Here is a 24,592-nt window from a genome sequence, read left to right as displayed (position 1 = left end):
GGGATCTCATCACCTGTCAAAGCCATTCTTGTAGCAGCTCACAAGCCTTCCACCAGGAGGGTTTATCGGAGTAAGTGGAAACGCTTCACCATTTGGGCAGAACACCGTCGTTTAGACCCTTTTACAGCTCCGATAGCATTGGTTCTAGATTTTCTAACTTCTCTCTTTCACCAGGGGGCTAGTTCTTCCACAGTCAAGGTACAACTTGCAGCAATCTCATACTATCACGTGGGGCAAGAGTCTGGCCCTCTTATCACTTCCAAACTGTGTAAGACCTTCCTCAAGGGTACCTTCCTCCTTAGGCCTCCAGTCAAAGAGGTGGTACCTCCATGGGATTTATCCTTAGTCTTACAGGCCTTGACTGGTCCCCCTTTCGAACCGGCGGCCACGGTTGATCTCATATTTCTCTCTTGGAAGACAGTCTTTTTGGTGGCCATAACTTCAGCCAAAAGAGTATCGGAATTGCAAGCTCTTTGTGTCAAACCACCATATTTGGTCTTTCACCCGGATAGGGTTTACCTCAGGATCAATCCGTCCTTCCTACCTAAGGTATCTTCAGAAGCGAACATCAATCAATCTATCAGTCTTCCAGTGTTTTTCCCCAACTTTCAAAACAAAGGAGAGTACAAGCTGCATTCCTTAGACATACACAGACAACTACATTTTTATATTCATAGAACTGCTGATCATAGGCAATCCGATCAGTTGTTTATCTCCTTTGCCAAAAGTAATTTCGGAAAGCCAGTTTCTAAAGTTTCTCTCTCGATGGATCTCGAGTTGTATTCTCTTAGCATATCAAAGCTCGGGAAGGCCTGCACCTCAAGGAGTCCATGCTCATTCTACTAGGGCCGTTGCCACATCTGCGGCCTTTCAAGCTAGGGTTCCACTGGATGACATTTGTTCCGCAGCCACTTGGGCTTCATCTCACACCTTTATCAGCCACTATAAAATTGATGTTGTCTCCCGAGGTAGGGCGTCCTTTGGCTCTGCGGTGCTCCGGAATATCCTTCCATGAAGGCCACCCAAGATTCAGGTAGCTGGGGACTCTGTCCCAAAGGTTGCTGACAAATGAAGTCCCTACTTCAGATTAAGAAGTTATGTACTCACCATAACGTTCCATCTGAGTAGGTAACTTCATTTGTCTGCAACCATCCCCCCCTCCTTCCCCCTGACCAAAATGATCATTCTTGTGGTTATTAGCATTGGTTCCCTTTGGGACACTTTTATCAGCTGTGCTATGGGGCAAACTTGATCTGAGGTCAGTCAGGGTAGGCAGGGCATTATGGATAAGGGGAGGAGCTAGGAGCTCGGATCTATGCTATGATAGAAGTTGCCGGCTCGGATCCGAGATCGGATCCGTATCCCAAAGGTTGCAGACAAATGAAGATACCTACTCAGATGGAACGTTATGGTGAGTACATAACTTCTTATTTCTTTCCCATGTCCATATTTCTTCTTCAGATGTCTCCTGATCTTCCTGTTTCTTTTTACTTTGGGGACTTGTTCCATCATGCTGTGATGCAACTTGTGTTAGACCTTCTACACCAAATCCTTCACTTCTCCGGCATTCCATAACTTGAGCTTGTATTTTTTTTAACTTTTACTTTACTAATCTTCTTTTCTACATTTCCTCATTGTGATATTAATATTTTTTGTGAAATTTTCCATATCTGGATGCCTTTGCCTGTATTTCTCTTCAAATATCTTTGGAGTTGCTTTTTTGTATTGATTCATTTGTCCTTAGACTTTGCACAAATATTGCACCATATCAAATCTCTCTCTCTTTCCCATGTCCATATTTCTTTTTTACACTTTTCAAAAATCTGTAGGTTTTGTTTATATTTTCACACTTCCTCAGATGCTTCTTTTTCCAAACAGATCAAAGTTTCCTGGTCTATATAATGTTTTTCACAAATCTGTTGTATGAATGAACACAAATTTTTATTTGAGGCTTCTAACACATTTTCTTGTGGAAGTATTTTTCTTTCCTCTAATTTTTCTCTTAATCTTTTTGTATATTTTGTGTCTAGGACTTCTGGGGTTTTTTGCATAATAGTAACACTACATAATCTCTTTCTTATCCTCAATAGTCCACTCTGTCGTTTTTATGGCTCTTCTTTGGCCTGTCAGTTTTTGTGATTTTTGTGGACTGCTACTTCCTTCTACAACAGGGGTGCCATCCTTCCCATGGGCCTGGCCTAGCCCCTTTGTAGGAATGTTTCTGTATTTTGGGGATTCTGCACTGTCATTTATTCCAGTCCTGGCACCAGTGTGTCTACCAGGATTGGGCACTTTTTTATCCTGGGTCTTGTGCATCCAACTATCTTTTTTATTTTAGACCTACTTCTGTCCATGTTATATACTATCTAAAATACAGTCTATATATCAGTGTCATCTTGGTGAGATTTTGTGAAAAACAGGGTCTGCCTTGTGAAGGTACTCACCAAGACTTGAGGATGAATTCATTTCCAGCAATAACTCTCTCCCTTTGCTGATTTTACCATCTCTCCATTCGGACTCTCATGTCCAGTGGGGCAGAGCCGATGTTCATCAAGGATGAGAAGGGGGAACCTCAGCTGATGATTTTGGTAGGGCCTGTAAGATTCTGCAGATTCTGGATCAGAAAGACGTCCCACTTTCTTTAATAAAGGTATGTCATGGATCAGAACATCTGTGGTTTGTATGGACAGACGTCTCTGTAAAAAAGAAGCAGAGAACCAGACATATTGCTCCTATTGCTAAGTACCACCAGAAAGAATGTCAAGACTTTACCCAAAGTCTTTTTGAAGACCTGATGGCTTTGAAGCCTTATCATGGGTTGTCAGACCCTTCTCCTATAGGTCTTCCTTCTTCTGCTCCTTTAAAAAGGTCAAGGTAGATGACAACTTCTGATGAAGATGTAGATTTCAGGGGGTAGGGGTAGTCTTTAGCTTATTTTTCCCAGATTCGTTTGTGTCTTGCAGTGTGTTCTGGTAAGGAGGACTCTTTCATCTGAGTCCCCAATAGAGGAACTTAGCTTTGGTTGGGAATACTATCCTTAAATGATGCAACAGTTTTAGTGTGAATCTCTCATTTGAGTGATGTGAAGAAGAGGTATTATGGTCTTCTTCAGACGGATTCTAAAAAACAGGTTTTATAAGGTTCCTGATGCTCAGAATTTTTTTTATAAGCATTCCTTTTCAGATCTGTCTGTTATTTGCAAACGTTTTAACTCATCTTCCTTTCCTCTGTTCCTAAGTACCAGAGAAACTATCCTTCCAAAGCATGTCCTTTTGTACATAGACATTGAAACAGGTCTTCTAAAAGGACGTTTCATGAGAAATCCAGTCATGATGACTCTAAGGGGTAAATGTCTTCCTTTCCTGATGAAACTTCCTCGACATAACTGCCTCCCTCTTCCTCTCAGTCAGATTCCTCTGTGTCACAGACTGTCTCTGTCCTTTTCCTATTGGCAGAGAATTACTACAGACTGTAGCGAGTTCTGTGTATAATTCACAAGCGCTACAGAATGGTGTGAAAGTCCCCTCCTCCCTTTTTAGATATTCCTCAGCCTCCTCCTTGCAGGTTGCCACATTTTCCTCCACTGATTCAAGGTCTTCTGTCACAGGGCACTATTCAGCTAGTTCCTCCATGACAGAAGGGCAAGGGTTTCTATTCCAGGATGTTTTCTAGTTCCTTGGAAGGAGAGTTCTTGGAGGCCTGTATTAGATCTCTTCTCTGTCAACACTTTTTTTGAAAGTTTCCCCTTTCAAAATGTTAAATCTTTTGTCAGTAAGCCTTTCTGGTTTCTCTAGACTTGAATGATGCATATCTCCATATTCCTGTTCTTCATGTTTTCAGGAAATGCTTCCTGTTCTGTATCTTCCTCACATCATCAGTTTTCTGCTTTGCCATTTGATCTTTCTGCAGGCCTGAGGGTATTTACTAAATGTTTAGCCCTGTCATAGCTGTTCGCAGACTTCATGGTGTACAGATTTTTCCTTATCTGGCCAGCCTTCTTATTCAAGCTCCTTCTCAGCAGGCACTCCTGCAGGTGTAGGGGTTCACAATGCTCCTCCTTTGCAGTGTAGGCTTCACTTTAAATCTAAAAAAAAAAAGTCAGTTCTGCCACATTTTTTTTTTTTTGAGTTGCAGAATTCAAACTCTTACCATGACAGTTTTTCTTCCTCCCCCGGTCCTCTCTTTGCCAACTTCCTCGATACCTTTTTCCGCTGCAAGAGATTGCAGCAAGAGAGTTCCTAAGTCCTGAGGTTCATGGTATATACTATCCCTGTGATTCTATTTGCAGACTCTGTATGAGGAAATTCCATTGGTATCTGAAGGCAATTTGGCTTCAACATTGTCATCCTCTGGACTTCTGAATTTCTCCTCTTGCCTTGCCTAAAGAAATAATCTCCATCGTGAATCTGCAAGATATCTCTAAATCTAGATCTTCCTTTTCTGGTTCTCACGAGTGGTTATTGCACAGAGATTTTCCTTAACATCGTTCATCAGTTAGTACTCATCAGGTGTATCTCAGCAAGTTCTCTTTCAGAGTGCCAAGCCTTGGTTTTCAATTCTCACCTGTCCTTGGGCAATCAGGTTACCTGACAGAATGGACTTCTCATACAGGACACAAGGGCTCTCTATTTCCCCTTATCTTCCCACACTACATTTGTCTATTTGGGTGATATGGTTTTGATTCCTTTCTGGCATTTTTCTGAGAATATGCTTTCAGTTTTACAGGAGGCTAGAAAACCCACTACTAGAAACTCTTATGTAGCTGAGTGAAAGGTATTTTCTTAGTGTCACGAGAATGAATGTGACCCTTTTTCTGTGGGAACTCCTACTGTTCTTTCCTGTCTGTGTGAATTGCTTTGTTCTGGTCTGGCATATTCTTCATTTATAGGTTCATAGGTGGAAATTGAAAAAGGGTAATTGTGAGTTGGAGTTCAGGGATGAGTTAAGACAGGCACTGGGTGGCAGTGAAGAGTTACTGAATAGCTGGGTAACTACAGCAGAGCTAGTAAGGGAGATGGCTAGAAAGGTGCTTGGTGTGACATCTGGAAAGAGGAAGGAGGACAAGGAGACCTGATGGTGGAATGAGGAAGTACAGAAGAGTATACAGAGAAAGAGGTTGGCGAACAAGAAGTGGGATTGTCAGAGAGATGAAGAAAGTAGACAAGAGTATAAGGAGATGAGGTGCATAGCAAAGAGAGAGGTGGCAAAAGGTAAAGATAAGGCATATGAAGAGTTGTGTGAAAGGTTGGACACTAAGAAGGGAGAAAAGGACCTGTACTGATTGGCTAGACAGAGGGACCAAGCTAGTAAAGATGTGCAGCAGGTAAGGGTGATAAAGGACAATGAGGGACACGTACTCACAAGCGAGGAGAGTGTGTTGAGCAGATGAAAGGAGTACTTTGAGGGGCTAATGAATGAAGAGAATGAGAGGGAGAGAAGGTTGGATGATGTGCAGATAGTGAATCATAAAGTGCAGTGGATTAGAAAGGAGGAAGTAAGGATAGCTATGAAGAGGATAAAGAATGGAAAGGCTGTTGGTCCTAATGACATACCTGTGGAAGCATGGAGGTGTTTAGGTGAAATGGCAGTGGAGTTTCTAACCAGATTGTTTAATGAAATCTTGGAAAGTGAGAGGATGCCTGAGGAATGGAGAAAAAGTGTTTTGGTACCGATTTTTAAGAATAAGGGTGATGTGCAGAGCTGTAGTAACTACAGAGGGATTCAATTGATCAGTCACAGCATGAAGTTATGGGAAAGAGTAGTGGAAGCTAGGTTAAGAAGGGAGGTGATGATTAGTGATCAGCAGTATGGTTTCATGCCAGGAAAGAGCACTGCAGATGCGATGTTTGCTCTGAGAGTGTTGATGGAGAAGTACAAAGAAGGTCAGAAGGAGTTGCATTGTGTCTTTGTGGACTTAGAGAAAGCATATGACAGGGTGCCTAGAGAGGAGTTGTGGTATTGTAAGAGGAAGTCGGGAGTGTCAGAGAAGTATGTAAGAGTGGTACAGGATATGTACGAGGGTAGTGTGACAGCAGTGAGGTCTGCGGTAGGAGTGACAGATACGTTTAAGGTAGAGGTGGGATTACATCAAGGATCAGCTCTGAGCCCTTTCTTATTTGCAATGGTGATGGACAGGTTGACAGACGAGATCAGACAGGAGTCCCCGTGGACTATGATGTTTGCAGATGACATTGTGATCTGTAGTGAGAGTAAGGAACAGGTGGAGGAGACCCTGGAGAGGTGGAGATATGCTCTAGAGAGAAGAGGAATAAAGGTCAGCAGGACTAAGACGGAATATATGTGTGTGAATGAGAGGGAGAATAGAGGAATGGTGAGGATGCAGGGAGTAGAGGTGGCGAAGGTGAATGAGTTTAAATACTTGGGATCAACAGTTCAGAGTATTGGTGAGTGTGGAAGAGAGGTGAACAAGAGAGTACAGGCAGGATGGAGTGGGTGGAGAAGAGTGTCAGGAGTGATTTGTGACAGACGAGTACCAGTTAGAGTGAAAGGGAAGGTCTACAAGTGGGTAGTGAGACCAGCTATGTTATATGGGTTGGAGACAGTGGCATTGACAAAAAGGCAAGAGTCAGAGCTGGACGTGGCAGAATTAAAGATGTTAAGATTTGCACTGGTTGTGACGAGGGTGGACAGGATTAGGAATAAGTATATTAGAGGGTCAGCCCAGGTTGGAAGGTTTGGAGACAAAGCCAGAGAGGCAAGATTACATTGGTTTGGACATGTGCTGAGGAGGGATGCAGAGTATATTGGGAAAAAGATGCTAAGGATGAAGCTGCCAGGTAACAGGAAAAGATGAAGGCCTAATATAAGGTTTATGGATGTGGTGAGAGAGGACATGCAGGTGGTTGGTGTGACAGATCAAGATGCAGAGAACAGGAAGAAATGGAAACAGATTATCCGCTGTGGCGACCCCTAGTTGGAGTAACCAAAAAGAAGAAGAGGAGGTGTTTACTAGGCTAACGCCATAAGGGCCTTTTTAAGCCTAGCCATGCATCCCAAATCTCTGACAAGTTCTGATACCCTAGATAAGTGTAAGCTTGAGCCTGGGAGATGAACCATTTACAGGTTACCTGTCTGCATTAGAGACATAGGTGCCAAACCAGGGATGTCAGCCATCTCTGCCAGTCTTCCACTTTTACTAAGCACTACAAGTTGGATAGGTTTTCTATCACCAGAGCAGGATTTGCTAGGCCCATCCTACATGGTCTTTTGGAGGTTTCCTCAGTTTCTCTTCCTTCCTCCCGTTCTTTACAGTTGCTGTAGTTCTCTTTCTGTGGTCAGGAATATTGCAACAGTGATGAAGGAAGGACATAGTGCAAGTTGTGCAAGAACTTATCATAACAGTAAACATTCTACGTATCACTTTTGCAGAATCCCATCCCTTCATCCTTCCCCCTGTTTTTTTTCTCTTTTATTCCACTGGTTGAGAGGACTTCTTTTTTTCTGGGTGTACATGCACCATACTTTTTTAGTTCTTTTTCTGCTGCTCCTGTTTTTGTGAGCCAGTTCAGTTCTGAGGGCTTTGTGATCATATATCTATCCCTTATGTACCTTATGCATCTTATGCTTCAGACATAGGATATCTGCCTGATATATGGCACATATCAGAGGACATGCAGGTGGTTGCTAACCAGAATCATGGCTACCCTAGGTAGGATATCCCTATAGTAAGGAATACTGCAACATGTGATTAGGACATCTGCTGTTGGGTTAAATTCTTACACAACTGTACTTTACACAGCTGCCTGATTACTGCATTGGATTTAAGCGAAAGTTTAAAATTTATGGTTTGCAGTAGTAATGCTAGATTTACCAAATTTAAAATTGCTGCATTTGTTGGTATTAAAGATAAGCATATGATTGATACATCAAGCAGTTGCCTTGCTGAAAAATTTGAATATCAGAATGAAATCCAGTAACTCCACCCCTAGTATGTCATCATCAGAAAACGTCTTGAATCATAGTCCCTTGATCAGCATTCATGTCAGAGAGGTAGATACCAAAGAGGATGGGATCCAGGACATTACCTTGTGGGACTGTACTGGTGACATTTTTCTTACTAGAGCAAATACCTCAGGCCAATATGTGTTCTGTTAGATGGCCAACTACCTTGTCCATCAATCCACATATGAGTTGATGGCAATTTTGGAGAGTTTATCAATAATGCTAGCATGGACAATAGTGTCAAAGGGTTTGGCAATGCCCAGGTAAGCAACACGGGCTGTATTTTTGTTTTGCTCGTGGTCTCTTATAACCCTTTCAAAGAACTCAATCAAATTGATCGGGTATGATCTGTGTTTTATGAGTCAAAACTGGTGTGCATCTCCTGATATAATTTCACCTGTATTGTTGTTTATTAGTCCAGCTATAATATGTTTCATAGCCTCGCAAATACTAGAGAGAGACATAATTCCTAGGGTCAGTAGAAGAACCACCTTTATGTAAGGGTACCACAACAACTGTTCTCTACACCTCTAGGCTGTAACCAGTGGAGAGAATCAGAATTAACAGCTGATGGAGGGTTTGCTAGGTAGGATTTAAAGCTTCTCAGCAGACATCAGAGGTCAAGGCCTGTGCAACTGATATTTTCAATTTCAGAAAGGGACAAAAATTTGTCCATAGTGGTTTCAGGAGGGGAGGTGTGAGGGGGGGGAATGGGGAGATAGAGAGGAGGATATCTGGATGAAGTTGGGAGAGAATTTGTCTGCAAGAATATTAGCTGTTTCTTTGAGGGGAGAGAAGGAGGTAACATTAGAGACAGATATGTTCAGTATAGAATTGTTAGTTACTGCTTAGCTTCTGAACTTCCTAATGTAGCTAAAAAAAGGCCTTATAGTTTGACTTTTGAATTTGTTTTTAACCTTAATCTCAGTGTTGGCCGTGCATTTTCTGATGCTTAGTTTTAGTGACTTACCAGGTTTCAGTCCCTTTTTTAATGATGAAATGGGCATAAAATCACATATGCCTGGGAGGAGCTCTTTCTTTGTCTTATAGAGTTTATTGATACGAGTACCCCACCATATGGATAAAACTGCCTGAAAAAACAAACCAATGAATACAACGATGCATAGATGCACGTAGGTCACAGCAAACAAACACTTCCATTTATTTTGTAAAACAAATAAGTCCTTTTGTCTCAACTATCATAAAAGTATGTTTGTAGTGACTTATGTGCATCCATATGCGTTTAGTTTCATACGTGCCATGCTTATGTCAGACTGATACAAGTGCCTTAATGTATACATCCAAGAGGAAGTACCTTTCAGAGGAGTAGGTAGCAGCCTCAAATACAAGGACTTCTGGAGATCTCTCAGTCTTAAAACAATATATATTTCTTTGAATATACTACCTGGATGATCTTCAACTATAACTACCTTGATTTACTTAAAAACTTAGCATACTGTTTCAGCATATATCTCAAGTTAAATGTCAGCTTAAACTCTGTAAATAATTTGTGTATTTTGCTGTTCCAAACTTGAAAATGTCAATGTTTTTGTTTATAATACCAATAATTTTTATCGTAAATTTGTGGAGCTTTTCTCCCAGGGCCTCCCCTGAAAAAGGGCTGTCAGTTCAGTCAGACAAACCTGGTCAACAAATGTAAAATAAATAAATAAAATAAAAATTTTGTAACATTTGTGATTATCAGTAAGATTGGTATATAATTTTAAATGGATTTGCAGAAATCTCTGAATACAGAGGAGTTATTAGGAGGTAGAGAAGCAGGTTTTCAGGAAGATCATTACAGTGAGTGGTCAAATTTGACTTGAGAGGATATAACAACTGGAATGATGCAGTTGAGGGGAATTTTTGTAGAAAAAGATGTAGAAGATGGCTGCAGACTGATCACCAGCATAACTTCAGCTCTCCCGGTGTGAAATTAGAAAGTGAGAAACAGCCATTGATATTGTCAGTTTTAGTAAAATTCAGTTAATGAATATCAAGTGCACTGCCTGGAAGCCAGCAAAGAAAAAAATTTTGAAAACCTCACAGAAAATCGATCAGAAAAGATGAAAACACTGTCTGAGAATAATCCTGCAGCAGTCCAAGCTCCAACTTTGGTACAAGAGATGGCTTCGAGTAATTTAGAGGAAAAATACGTTAGATGTGCTCAGAGTTGATAAAATAAACACTAAAGGAGTATACCAACTCATATAACAAAAGGCTGGAAAAATGGAAGAGAAACTGATAAAACTGCAAAAATCAAAGTTTGAACTGAAGAAAAGACTGGCTGAGTATGAAACTGCTGAAGAAGAGCTGTTTCAAAAAATGGTAGTGTTAGAGGACAGAGCATATATAGGGAAAACCTTGAGATTTTGTGCTGTACCAGAGAACCTGGAAGGAGAGAGTGTATTCATTTTATGAAAACACAAATAAATAACTGGGATGGTATTCTACAACAGGATTTGTTAATTGAAAGGGCACGTCATGTGTATAATCCTAATCTGGGCATGAGAAAGCAGTTAAGACCTGTATTAGAAAAGATGTAATCATACCAGCAAAAAGAGTTGATTCTGACAAAACTGGTAGAGTATTTGTGGAAAATGATTACTTACTGTACACCATACAGAAGAGAAGCAAATTTATCTCAGCAGTCAGGGAATGTTGAGAGGCAGGGGTGAGATTCAAGCTGCTGTATCCAGAATTTTTTTTTCCTGGGGATCAGACATTTTTTTGATGCAGAACAGGGGGAAATACAAAAGTTTGTCCAACAGGGGGTTAGATGTCACACAGAAGGGAACTCTTGCTTCTCATTCTTTGGATGTAAGGCTCATAGACAGACTTCCCATTGAAACCTTTTCCAGTGTTCCAAAGGAAAATGCATGAGAGACAGGGAAAAAAAAGCACAGAAGTTTACTAGAACTATCAGGGGTACCTTGGACATGAACCAGAGTTTGTGGTTAGGAGATGGAGATGAACAGGAAGAAGACCAGCAACACTGAAATTAGTGAATACATGTGAGACTATAAAGCCTCAGTCACATTTGTGAAATATGGCTTCACAAGAAAAAGTGGCTTGAGAAAGATTGGATTTTTGCTGACTTTGTTAAGCTTGTTGGGGAACTGAGCGGCATAAGCCCCACTTCACATCATTGTTTAGAAAGACACTAAAATGTGTAAAAAGAGAGAGAAGAAGGGGAAAAGGTAACTAAGTAAAACAATTTTGGTTCTTAACAGTATTTGTATAAAACACTTTATGATATAAATTGCATGTCATATAGTAAAGTATAAGGAAGGGAAGGGGAGAAATTGAATACCATCATGGAAGTATCAAACAGAGAAAATTATAAAGCAATTAAGACAAGAAGTGTCACTGTTAGAAGAGTATAGAAGAGGAAACAGATCAACATAAATACTCAGAATGATGGCCGTGATGAAAGTAATGCACAGTATTATAATGGATCAGGATTTATCACCCACTATCGCAAGTAATAAACTAAAAATCTCAGCACAGTCAGAAAAACTTAGAAGATGCACAGATAAGTATAAGGAAAAGTAATAAATAAGCAATTTATTGATACTCCAAAAACATTTTAAAGTGAATTGGGAAACAAGGTAAAAGGAATTGAAAGACACCCAAAAGAGAAAAAATAGATACATTTTGGAGAAGTATTTATGAAGATCCTGTAGAACATAACAAAGATGCTAAATGGATAAAAGTAAAAGAAAGAATAAGAAGTTCAAAGGTAGAAGATATGAAATAGGATTAAGTAACAGCCAGAGAGATTGAAGCAAAGTTAAGAAAAGCCTCTAATTGGAAAACCCCAGGCTCAGTTGCAGTACCTAACTTCTGGTTAAAAGCATCAATGTCTTTGCATGAAGATTTAGCCATGAATAAGAAAGATTTATGTGTGCACCCTGAACAGGCACCAACTTGGCTAACAACAGGAAAAACAATGCTCCTACTTAAGAGTGAATCTGCTAGCTACCCTAAAAATTGGAATTGATGCCAACAGAGTTTATAGTCATTTAGAAGAAAACTCAGTTATGGCAATAGAACAAAAAAACGCAATAAAAAAGTCATATGGAACAAAGGATCATTTGTTAAATAAAGTCATAGTGGAAAACTAAAAAAGGCAAGAATCTTAAGTATGGCATGGATTGACTACGGAAAAGCATTTGACAGTATCCCACATTCGTGGATAAAATACTGCATAAAAATGTATAAGATAACACCCTACACTGATAAATTACATCACTGCGACCATGAAATAATGGCAAATCACTTTGCAGTTAAGCCATGATAAAGGACACATTATTATTCCAGGGATAAAAATCCAAAGGGGGTTATTCCAGGTGACTCTCTGTCACCATTGTTCTTTTGCCTTGCCCCTAACCCATTAAGCTGTCTGTTTAACAGATTAGGTCATGGCTGTAATTTGGCTCCCAGAAAGCAACAAAATGCAAAGACTTCTCATCTTCCCTTTGTCGGCGATTTAAAACTGCATAGAGCATTAGATGAGGAACTGAAAGCACAACTGCAAGTAGTCAGAACTTTCAGGTATAAGAATGTCATCTGGTCTTGATAAATGTACAAAAGCAACCTTTAAAACAGGAAAGCTGCAGCACCAAGAAAACATCCATTTGGGACTGGAATGTGATATAAAAGAACTTGAGCAACAGGGAGTGTATAAATATTTGGGAATTGATATAGGATCAGTAGTAAAACATGAACAAATGTGAATAAAACTTAGTAAGGAACATTTTAGAATACTTAAATTAATCCTTAAAATTGCATTGGCATCTAGGAACAAAGTTCAAGCTATAAACCAATTTCCTCTTCCTGTCCTAACTTACAGTTTTGGAGTGTTTGACTGGCCCCAAAATGTGTTGGATAGATTAGACCGGAAAACAAGGATGCTTCATGCTCATCAAATGATTTATAAAAATCAGTGCATACCAAGATTACATATTCCCCTTTCCGAAAGAGATGTGAGCTTCCTTGAAATTGATTACCTCTACAGATCTGCAAAATTGTGGGACTGCATACATAGCTGCTGACCTGACAAGACCCAAATGTAGTGAACGTTTTGAAACAGGAGAATAAAGCTAAGATGACTTCCCTTTTAAGTCTAGCAGAAGCATATTGGCGTCAAGCGGGAATGAAAATCAAACAAGAAATAGATAAAAATTAGGCAGTAACTGAATGTGCCAAAAGCAGAAAGAATTTAAGGTGAAGGATCAGATGAGAAGGCAAGAAATATGGAAAATGCATGAATATAGTTCTAAGTGTAGAAAAGTCCAGGAAAAAAACTCATGTTGATCAAGATCGAAAGCAGGAATGGTTAAGAAGATGCAAAATCAAACCAAAAGATGAAAGGTTAATATTGGTGGCCCAGGATAGTGGCCTACATACACGTTGGTTTACAAAGTCCATTAAACATGTGGGAGAAACCAACAGTAGGTTTTGTAAAACAGAATTGGAAACAATTGTACACCTTGTTGCTGGTTGTGACATACTCATATCAGGAGGACTGTATACTGAAAAGCATAATAATGTGGCAAGACTTGCACTGGGGATTGCGCAAACATTATGATATTAAAGTAGCTGAAATCACTGGAAACATGAGCCACAAAGCATCATAGAAAATTATGAAGTCTGCATCACATGGGATCACCCATTACCAACAGTTCAAAAGATAGATGCAAGAAAACCAGTTATAGTGGTCCATGAAAAGAAGACAAAAGTAGAATTGATCACTGAAGTCACTACACCCAGTGACTACAGTATTTTCCATATAGAGAGAGACAAAGTCATAAAATATCCCGATTTGTAGGCAGAAATGAGAACAATGTGAAAGATACCTAGACAGTTCCAATACTTCATAGGTAGGTACTAGGCTATTGGCCTTAGGGTCTATACAAGCCTAGCTAAAAAGGTACCCTGGCTTTCGCCACCCAAGAAAATTATTTTCCTGTGCCCCTGTCATGCAGAACCACAGAAGTGATCCCCGGGGTGAATTTCCTATTATCCATCCAGTCATCAAGATTTTTCTTGAATAGTGTTAATGAGGAGCTCTGTTTGACAAAGATAGGTAGTCTGTTCCAGAGTATGGGAAGTCTCTGTGTCAGGAATCTATCCCTCCAGCATGTTCTGTTTATTGTGGTGACAAGGTTTAGGTCTCTAGAGCATGTAGCTCGGAGGGATTGGGATTTCTTTAAGTGGAGCATGTCCAACAGCTCTGGGTTTGACATAGCTTTGTCTGTTAGGCAGAGATCGCCTCTGAGTAGGCGATATGTGACAGAGTAAAGCTGGAGTTTTTTGAGACGGTCTGCGTAAGGCATCTGTTTGAGGCCAGTAATCCTCTTTGTGAGGTATTTTTGCAGCCTTTCCAGTTGTTGTAGATGTCTTGTGAGGTATATACCAAAAGGGGCATTGTACTCTATAATGGGTCTAATGAGTGATGAGTAGAGGGGAACAATGACCTCTTTTTTCTGGATGAGAAACCTTTTGTGATGAGGTGTGCCACGTAGAAGGATTTCCTGACCACTGTGGCGATGTGATTATCAAAGGAGGAGTAGTAGTAGGAGCAATGGGTCTTATAAAAAAGAATCTCCAGTCATATTTAGATATGTTACCAATACATGTAACTCTGTACGAATTGCAGAAAGAATCATTACTGGGCACATTACGGGTGCTGTGAAGAGCACTTCTGGCTGACATCAAAGATTGAAACAATACTAATTTCATGACCTTTAATCATACTTTGACTTAGGAATGGGGTCCATTCCCGTCATGGTATTAGAAACCCAAAAGATTTGGAGAAATTAAAAAAAATTGTCTTGTCAATACGTGAACGGAGAAAGGAGATTCACCTGATAGGAATAACTGTAGTTAGGGTACAGAGAATTGACAAGAGCGGGCTAGCATTTACTGGAGAAAATTGGCAAAGGAACCAGTCTATTGGGAGCAAATAACAGAAACAGAAGCGTAATCGAGTGGGAAGAGGCCAAGAAGACGTGGACTGCAGGCTAGAGACTGCTTTCCTTATCAGATATTCATATCAGGGTATAAGGAAAGAGAAAGGGATGGGGAATCCTAAGTGAAAGTCCTGCTCTGGTAGAGTTTTCATTTGAATCTAGAAGAGAAGCTGCTGTTAAAAAAGAGATAATTAGAAGGGCATATAAAATATTGCATGATAACTTTAGGAATCAATCAGAGGAGGTTAGTAAAGACTGGGAAGAAAGAATGGATAAGCAAGTCACAAAGAAAAAATGGGAGGACATATATATGGCACCCAAATATGCATCCAAGTCCAGAAAGTTTAGGATCTTTGCTTGGAAGTCTTTTCATAGATGTTTTTGTACCCCAAGCAGACTAAACAAAGAATTTTTCCTCAGACAGATGTCAGATGTCAGATGTTGGAGGTGTGATGGGGAAGAAAGTGGTAACTGGGAACTTATATTTTGGCAGTGTAATGAGTTATCAGAGTTTAAAAATTCCTTGCAGAGTACTCTGTCAGAAATATTGGGTGAACAAGTGGGTATAACTAAGGAAAATATTTTTTGAGCCTGGATATAAGACCTGAATTGCCTAGACATAAGGCCTTGTTAAGTTTAATTCTGGTGGCAGCAAAAAAAAAAATACTAGAAAATGGAAATCCAAGTCTAAACCAACTGGGTTTGAAGAAGTGAATATTGTAACAGAGATAGAAGAACTGGAAGTGGGATCTTTATGAAAGGAGCAAATTACATGAAAAATGGAAATTGTGGTTAACACCACATGCAGAATAATGTTTTGGAGGAGGAGTGAGGTTTAAGGGAAAGCAAGAATTCATCACTTTATATAATGTTGGATTGATGATAATTGTATGAATGTGTACATGTTAACACTGTTTTCTTGGATATAAATGTATGTTTGCTTATGTCTTAAATGATAATTCAGTAAAGGTGTTTAAAAAAATATGTAGAAGGTTAACACCTTTGGTTAGCAGTGTGACATTTTAGTCAAGTTTATTAGCATTTACAAAGTCCAGTAATCTCTTAGCATGTTTGTAGTATATGCTTGCTATTGCACGTGTTGATAATTGAACTCATCTGCAGGAAAGGTATTTGGTTTGGTTAAATGGTTAACATTTCTAACTGCTTAAGGTATTCTACATTCTCTATTGTGGCAATAGATAGTGTTCTATAATTTGTGTAATGCGATAAATACACTTTTTGAGTATAATTTGTTCATTAACGGACTGAAAAACTTTAGTTGAGTTCAGTATTCTTAGTGAAGTTTGACTATTTTAATGTCCTCCTCAAAAATGTACATAGGATCATAGGAAGTTACTAGGCTATTGGCCCTGGGACCCTTACAAGCCTAGCCAAGAATTTAGCCCATGTTCCAACAAGTCAGCACCCTATGCCACTGTCAAGCAGGGACACAGGTGGAATCCCAGGGATGTATTTTCTGTTCCCTATCAAGTTATCCAGGTTGCGCTTAAAAAGGTTTAATGAGGTACTCTGCTTTACATGGAGAGGGGGTTTATTCCACAAAAGGGGGAGTCTCTGGGACACAAATCTCTTACCAACAAGTCCTATTGATGTCACAGACTAGGTTGAGGTCACGGGTGTGGGTTACTCGAGTGGAGCTTGACTTGCGGATATGCAGCAGTCCCATCAGGGCGGCATTTGATATTGCTTTGTATGCCAGACAGAGATCACCTCTGAGAAGTCTGTAGGAGACAGAGTAGCGGGACAGGGCTTTTAGCCAATCTGTGTAGGGTAAATTTTTGAGTTCCTGGATTCTCCCGGTAAGGAAACTCTGATCTCTCCAGCTGCTGCATGTGCTTTGTGAGGTACATGCCGAAATGGGCATTGTACTCAATAATGGGTCTTATAAGGGGAAGAATACAGGGATGTTATGACCACCTTGTCCCTGGATGAGATACCATTACTAATGAGGTTCGGCCATGTAGAAAGCTTTCCATACAATGGAGGCAATATGGTGGTCAAAAGTCAGTTTGCTATCAACATGGGTGCCCAAGTCCCTCACGACTGATCGCATGCTTTAGTTCCTTATTATCAATGTGATAATTTGGGGTGTTGTTATTCTCCCCAAAAGGGATGATGACTTTTTTTGGCATTCAGTTTGAGGCCATGTTTCTGGCACCAGTTATTTGTTCGGGTGAGACCCTCTTGGAGGATGTCCACATCACTAGGGGAACTGTTGACAGCACCCAGCTTGCAGTCATCTGCAGACTTGGTCAGCCATAGCCCACTAGATTTGGCTTGCACCTCTGAGAAGTATATCTCAAACAGCAGAGGCCCCAAGACCAATCCCTGGGTTACACTGCTTGTTACGGGTCTACTGTTTAAGGTGGCTTCCCCTATTTTGACTAGGTGGGTTCTATCAGTGAGGCAGTTTGCTTAACTATCTGGTAACATATGGACTAATGCCTATTTGAAAGAGTTTATCTATTGTACCTGAGTCGGGAATAGTATTGAAGGCCTTGGCAAGGTCAAGGTAGACTGTGTGCACCATCTTCCCTTCGTCTATGGCTTTGGTGACTGTCTCAAAAAAGTTGACCAAATTTAACAGCCATGACCTCCCCTTGACAAAACCAACTGTGTGGGATCAAGTGTCTAGAGGTTGCCAATGTCCTTGTTAATGAGGTCCATGATAATCCACTCCATGGCCTTGCAAATCAGGCTAGTTAAGCTGATGGGTCTATAATTTCCTGGATTGGTGGATGCTTCGGCTTTGTGCAAAGAAATGATAGTAGCTGTCCTCCACTTGGCTGGGATGAAGCCGGTACTCAGGCTTTGGTTGAATAGGGTGCCTAATTGTGCTGCAAGTTCCTGCTTGAGTTCATGTAGGATGCAGCCAGGGATGTTATCAGGTCCCATGGAGACTGTATTTTTTGCCTTTGAGAAGGCAGTGATGACTTGCTCCCTAGAGATAAGGGAGGGGAGCAGGTACTGGGGATGTCCTGTTTTACTGATGGGGGGGGGGGGGCAGAGGAGTGAAGTTTTCACTGAACCTGTCTGCCAGCAGTTTGGCTATATCTACAGGGTTTGTGTATGTGGTGTCCTTGACCACCAGTTCTGAGCACATCTTGGTGCTTCCCTTGAGATTGTGGACATATGTTCATAGGTTCATAGATTAGTACTAAGCTAACTGCCCTTGCGAGCCATTTTAAGCCTAGCCATTTATCCCTTGTGAGACTCAAACCCTGCACCTTTTGCTTGCAAGGCAAACACCTTAACCATTAGACCACCCTCTCAACCCTGAAGAAAGCCTTATGATTGTCTTTTGTAGATGTGGCCAGTTTGGACTCCAAGTTTGCTTTGGAGGATTTCAGTTCACTGGTGCATGACTTGGTTCCCAGAAATTGCAATTCCACAAAAATGTGTCTTGTTATTCTTGAATGAGATGCTTTTGAATGGGGTGTCATAATACATTCCTTCTTGTCTGAATGTGTGTGTGCAGAGAGTCTTTTCCTCTGACAGGGATGCTTAACCCTGCTCCTCTCTCTGATTGTAATAGTGACACACGCATCTTATCAGGTAGTTATTGGGGTAAGTCTGCTATCAGATGCAGTTGCATTTCCTGTATTCTCCTTGTCTTCTGATATTTATTTGAACCACCGTACAGATGAATTATGTTCTTGTTATTAAAGTTATGTGCTGTTCATGTGTTGTTGTATGCATTGTACTAACTTCTTCACAGGTAGTATCTATAGGCTCGCTGTGACCTTGTGTACTTCGCTCTTTGTTATGGTGCAATCTTGTAACCCAGTTAGGCTATACAAGTGAAAGGTAATATAAAGGAGGCAATGGTCACATGCAGTTACACAAGTATCTGTGTCAGTGCAGAATATGTGGAAAAGGAGTCCACAGAAAATTTCAGTGGTGCATGGGACAGAGAAGGGAAAAGGAGGAAGAAAGGCCTCATGGTGTATATACTTAAAGGGCAGTCTACATACAGTAGCTTCCATTTCTGCTGTCGGCTGCATGTAATGTGAATGTATCTTTCTGTAGCACTAGTTAGGGAAGCTTTCTTTAGAAATGCATGTGGCAGTTCCTCATCATGTTACTTTCTTTTTATTCTTAGGCCCAGTTTGCCTACATTGGGGCCTCTCTTCATGCCAGAACCCCTTATATCTACAGAGTACCAGAAGAAGCAAGGAATGCTTTTCTAGTAATAAACATACTCTTTGGAATTATGCCTCAACTTTTCGCTTACAGGTGTGTTAGCTGGCCAGAGTTCTTCATGAAGACCAAAGAACATGAGAAGGATGAATAATACTATCATCATGTAGAGCACATTTCATTGTTTTTGTGATATAGCAAATTGAACTGTCAGTGGACATTAAAGCAGTTGAAAAACTGTGATGTTAGGAACATTTATGGGCATTTTATAGTTTACTGTTCTCTTAATGCTTTGTATGCATTTTCATTTTCTGAAGGAGTGTCATTTGACAAAAAAATGCCACAAGCTTGTTTTAGCGTTTTTTTTCTGTATCTCTTTGACTCTGAGATTACAGAATGCATACATCTGAGTAGTAGAAAAAAAGTTGCTAAATGTCAAGTGCAGTGCAGTTATAGGCGTTTTCTTTATTTTCTGCCTGTGAGTGAAAGAACTCTCATTAAGTCTAAGTACCTTAATAAGAACATTTGACGCTGTTGTGTTCTTGTCTTGTTATATGGGTCATCTTGTAGTTGAAGTGCACTGATAATCCTTTTTGTTACAACATTGCAGCCATCTGTGTCAGAAATGCTTTTTGGCTGCAAATATTAGGCACAAGCCATCTGTTAACTCTGCTTACTGAGCAACTTTGCTACCACACTCCAAGTCCTTAGTCTTATTTCCATACCCTTTATCAGAACTGCTCTAGATGTATGTAATTAGAAATCAGGGTCTGTAGCAGAGTATAGTAAATGTTATTGAAGTGCATACTTAATTTCATTGAAGGCTTCTGCTGTGACTGGGAGAGGAACTAGAGACCCCTATGGTTAACATGCTTAATTATACAGGGACAAGAGACTAGTGAAGCCAAAGTGGGGCATGGCTCCCACAGTTGTGGACACTTGGATGGTCAGCCAAGTTTAGCTTATGACACGAAGGTTAGCTTAATGTTTAGACCCTGTTTTGGTACTCCTTGTTAGAGGTGGGGAATATGGTGAATGTTCATATCAATACCTTAATGTTGTACCCCATAAACATTTTGTAAGTTGCGAGGCTCCTGCTGACATGTGACCCTGAATAGGATTATGATTTGAGAAAGGATAATTTTGAAATAAGTGAATTGTAGCTTATATTACAAGCTACTGAATATTTATAAGTTCAGTATATGTTTTAAAAAACACTTTATAGCATGTATTTTAAAGCTTTATAACAGTAGGATTTTATATACCTGTAAAATAAAATGGGTAATAGTGTTTAATTATTTGAGCTGCTACAATATAGAAATGTTAAAGGGTGTTGCAGTTTAACATCTGTATCAACAAGCAGTGTAGACTTATTTTAAAATATTAGTTAACCAGAGGTCCTATCCTGTACCAGCAGCAATGCTTATGTTTACCACCATAATTTTGTAAAGTAGCACTTAACATGCCTATATAACATTTTGTACTCTTAGCATGCATTTTTGTATGCATTATTCTTTTCTTGCCAAGTCTGTGCTGATGCTATGACTAGCAGAACTACAGTTCTCAGAGGTCAGACAGTAAGCACTGTATGTAAATTGTACAAAAGCAAGAAGGCCTCATTATGTTTAATCTAGACTTAATTTAATGGGGAGAGCAGCTGTACTGTATCAAATAAACAACCAAAATAACTGTTTTGTGTTTTCTGTTAGCTTTCATATTAATTTGCATAGTTCAGATGTGATGACTTCTTGTCATTCATATTTCACATTAAATAATGTGTAGATCATCAGATTTCTGGTTATTTATATACACAGTGACATTTGATTAGATGTTTCTGGCCAGTATCTTCATCTATAAAATGGAAACAAGGGCTTGCATCAGTTGTATTTCACATAAGTACATTATTAACTGAGGCTATAAATAGACCTTGGGAATCACATGTCTCTGAAACAAGTGAAAGTATGTTTCAGATGTGTAATATTCTTTCCCATAGAGACTTAAAATCTGTAAGGCATGTGTAAAGTATGGGAAGACGTCATTAATGCTGACAGGAAAAAATGCATTTGCCTGGCACCGAGTAGAGTATCTAGAAGCAGTAATACCATAGACTGCTTTAGTATAGTCATGCATTACAGCAGTAAATGCCATTATAACAGTGCTTCTATTTGTAGATACAGGCCACACAAAGGGAATGTATTTGAACACTAGCCAAAATTCAGAATCAACAAAGGCAATGTATTTAATGTTAACATTATTTCATTAGAAGGCAAAGTACTGAATTGTGCATAAGAAAAAAAAAACGTATAGTCACTCTGCCATAAAAGCAAATGCAGGTATGTCCTTGAAATTCATTTGGTGAAGATAATAAAGTTAGGCATGCAAGCGGGATTGATACAACTGCTTTATCTTGCTTTGTGGAGAGGTCTTGCAGCAGTATTATACCAGCTGGACTTGCATTTACATATGTCAGTCATTGTTCAGCCTGTTTTTTTTTTCCAAGTAGTTGAAGTCCCCCTGCATGACATATAACACCCGTCTCTCAGTGTTGCTGCTCTGAGTAAGCTGATGTATGCCACATCTAAAAGTAGCATTAATCATCACCTTCTTCAGTTCTTACATTTTTTTTAAACCTGTTAGTCATTTGACTATCATTTCCATTCACAATTTTTTTTTTTATGATAAAATAAATTTCCATCTCATATTTTTTCATAATTTTGGGAAATATTTATGCTAATGCTATCTGAGGAATTATTGGTGGGTAGTGTTACCTCCAGTTTAAATTGTGTATGTGACAGATAAATGCCCTGCCTAAATTTTAATATTTCCTTTTTCCCCTACGTGCCCATTGGTAACAACATTTTTCTGCCCATTTATTTCCCCATATTGGGTATTCTCAGCACAGAGGCAAGAACCAGCAGGAGGGGCTATCATCCAGGCAGCCATTAAGTGTTTTGTGTCCTTATCAGCATCTCAGGACTGAGGGGATTTCATACTGTAGCCCCACACCCAGTAACTGACTTGAGCAGCTGCATTACTTTGCAAGACATCCAAAGCTGTTGTTTTGTCTCTGTATGTGTCTGTGCTTCTCGCACACACAGTCTGAGAGCTACTGACATCACCTTAAAATCACCATGCTCACATCCCTGATCCTGGCTATTTCACTACTGTGAAAGCCTCCATTATACATGGTGGTGATCAGCCAGGTGGAAGACACCTCTGCCCTGCCCCCATTGATGAAAGCACTGGCACCAGCCCCTCACTCCAACCCTCCCCAGCCTGACTCTTCAATGTTGAACCCTCTACTCAAACTTTTCACTTGGGTCATAGTGCTTGCCTTATCCTTGTATATAAAATAACTTGGGTGTCCCCTAAAGACTTAAATTTACAGTGGGGTGGGGTTGGTGAACTTGCTACTAAATGGTTGTGTGCACTGAATAGTATGTTAAAATGCTGATGGCAATTCAGAGTCCTGGTATTTCCTGAACCACAGAATCAGAAGCCCTGCCCCATTCTGTGCAACCAGCTGCATCATGAAGCTTATGTTTGTGCAAATTATATACTGGCTAATGATTTGAGTGGTTCTTGAAGTTCCACTTTGTGGAAGGGTTAGATATGTGTGCAAAATATTTTTTGCATCCAACCACTAAAACCTGCATAATTGCAGGTGCAGTCTGGAGTACATCTTTGCAGACAGAGTAAGGTAGGTGAGAGGTGAAGTGGCATAAATTTTGTTGCCACAAAAACTGTGGCATGACAACACAACCTAGTTGTTTACCGAATATATAGGTCATACGTCACAGTTATGGAGTGTAAAGCCTTCCACTATTCACACAATAGTTTGAACTGCAGATTTGTCTCTGTTCTTGATATGCTATGGTATGTATAGCCTAAACAGGTGGTTTAACATATTACTGAAAAGGCTTTTAGAATGAACCATGGATCTGATCCCACTGACAAGTACTAGTAAAGGATATTCTTGGATACTGTTGCAAGGGACTTAAGAAATGAGGGGAAATGAGATGTGTTTTCATGACATTCTTCACACTTTACTGCTGCTATGGACATGAGAGCAAGGAAAGAGTTTGAAGTGGAGTATTATTTACTTGTAGTGCTACCAACAATATAGTTATAGGGAAAGAGGAAGAGGGTATTCCTTACATATATTTTTTTTCCTTTTGCCCTGCTGTCTACCAATCATCCATCCCTTTTCCGGTCAGTGGCCCATTCATTCCTATCACTGGGCCAAGCGTTGGCTAAGAGGGAGCATCCTGTAGACAGCCTGTGGAGTGATTTGAGATTTTCTTGTTTCTGGCCCAACAATCCAACCAACATGAAAGCAAGGCTACCCCAAATGGCTGTGCAATGTGTTGACCACATTGAATGGCTCCCCCACTTTTGTGAGGGTACTCCAAGCAAACAACCCCACCCCCTTGCCATAAGGCACCACAAGCAGTCTTCCCTCGTCTCCACTAGGAATTATCGTGCCCCAAAGCATGCACACCCCTTCAGTCTTTACGAGAGGAGAGTGGGCTCCACCCCTTCACTCTTCTGTTATGTCTGCCTTGTTCCTCAATACTGGGGATGCTAATCAAACACAAATCTTGTGGGTTGTAGTTAGGGTTCCATCACTGTATGCCAAGGAACTGATTGGACTGGTCCTTGACTATCTATCCTTAAGATGTCTCCTGTTTAATCTCTTCAGTCCAACATAGTTCCCACTGGCCACAACCTTTTGCCACCCTGATAACCAGCCAAGAGGCTAAAGCTTACACCATATGTGTTAAGAAAAAATACTCCTTCACCTCATGGTGCTTTGGTGCCATCAACTCACCTGTGCAAGTTCCACTCTTTTCTTGTAGCTCAGGTGGTGAAAATGTTTGAAGCTCTCCATTATTCCTGACTTATGGATGCTGTTATTCAGACCCAGTCAAAGACTTCTAAGGTTGACTGCCATGTAGCATGCTGCAGTTTTGACTGCACTGACATTATGGATGATTTTAATGGGAGTGTACTTCAGATAGGCCTCTCAGAATAGAGTCAGTGACTCAGTACCAGAACCAATCTTGGCACCAGTACCAGAACACTGAAGTACCTAGCACCAAAGAGGCAGAGTTGGTCTGTAACAGTGAGGGCATAAGACTGACATTGATCTTTGCACCAAAGACCTTGACACTGACACTTGATGTTGCAAGTTGAAGTTGGTGTTGATGTGGAAGGTCTTTCTTGGGCTCAAGGACTCGCACCAAATAGCTTGAAGCTGACCCGCAAACTGAGTTCTTTGGCCTGAGTTCTCAGACCAAAGAAAGTGACATCAGATCATCAATGCTGATGACATTGCTGACCTGGGAAACACCAAATAGGCCCATGTCAGTACTTGTAGCTACTTGGGGAACCTAGATCTATTCAACACCATAGCTTCGGGTGAATAGAAGGCAGAAGGAGATCTTGGCAAGAAGCTGTCTTAATCTGGCCTGGTATGAGAGCAGGATGGG

General features: G+C 40.3%; 1 protein-coding gene across 4 annotated transcripts in view; it reads left to right on the top strand.

Annotated features, from left to right (window-relative positions):
* TM6SF1 (transmembrane 6 superfamily member 1) overlaps positions 1-20,789 on the top strand; it is a 1,348,214-nt gene extending 1,327,425 nt beyond the window's left edge. For all 4 annotated transcript variants that reach the window (XM_044077795.1, XM_044077793.1, XM_044077792.1 and 1 more), the window contains exon 10: positions 19,063-20,789. In XM_044077795.1, coding sequence (XP_043933730.1) covers positions 19,063-19,254 — 192 coding nt within the window. In that variant the 3' untranslated portion in view covers positions 19,255-20,789. The remainder of the gene's footprint in view (positions 1-19,062) is intronic.
* Positions 20,790-24,592: the final 3,803 nt, after the last annotated feature.

The sequence above is a fragment of the Protopterus annectens genome, chromosome 7.part0 (assembly GCF_019279795.1).
Source record: "Protopterus annectens isolate FY-2018-M chromosome 7.part0, PAN1.0, whole genome shotgun sequence".
In the NCBI taxonomy this organism is placed as follows: Eukaryota; Metazoa; Chordata; order Ceratodontiformes; family Protopteridae; genus Protopterus; species Protopterus annectens.
This window is presented reverse-complemented; position numbering and strand designations above follow the sequence as displayed.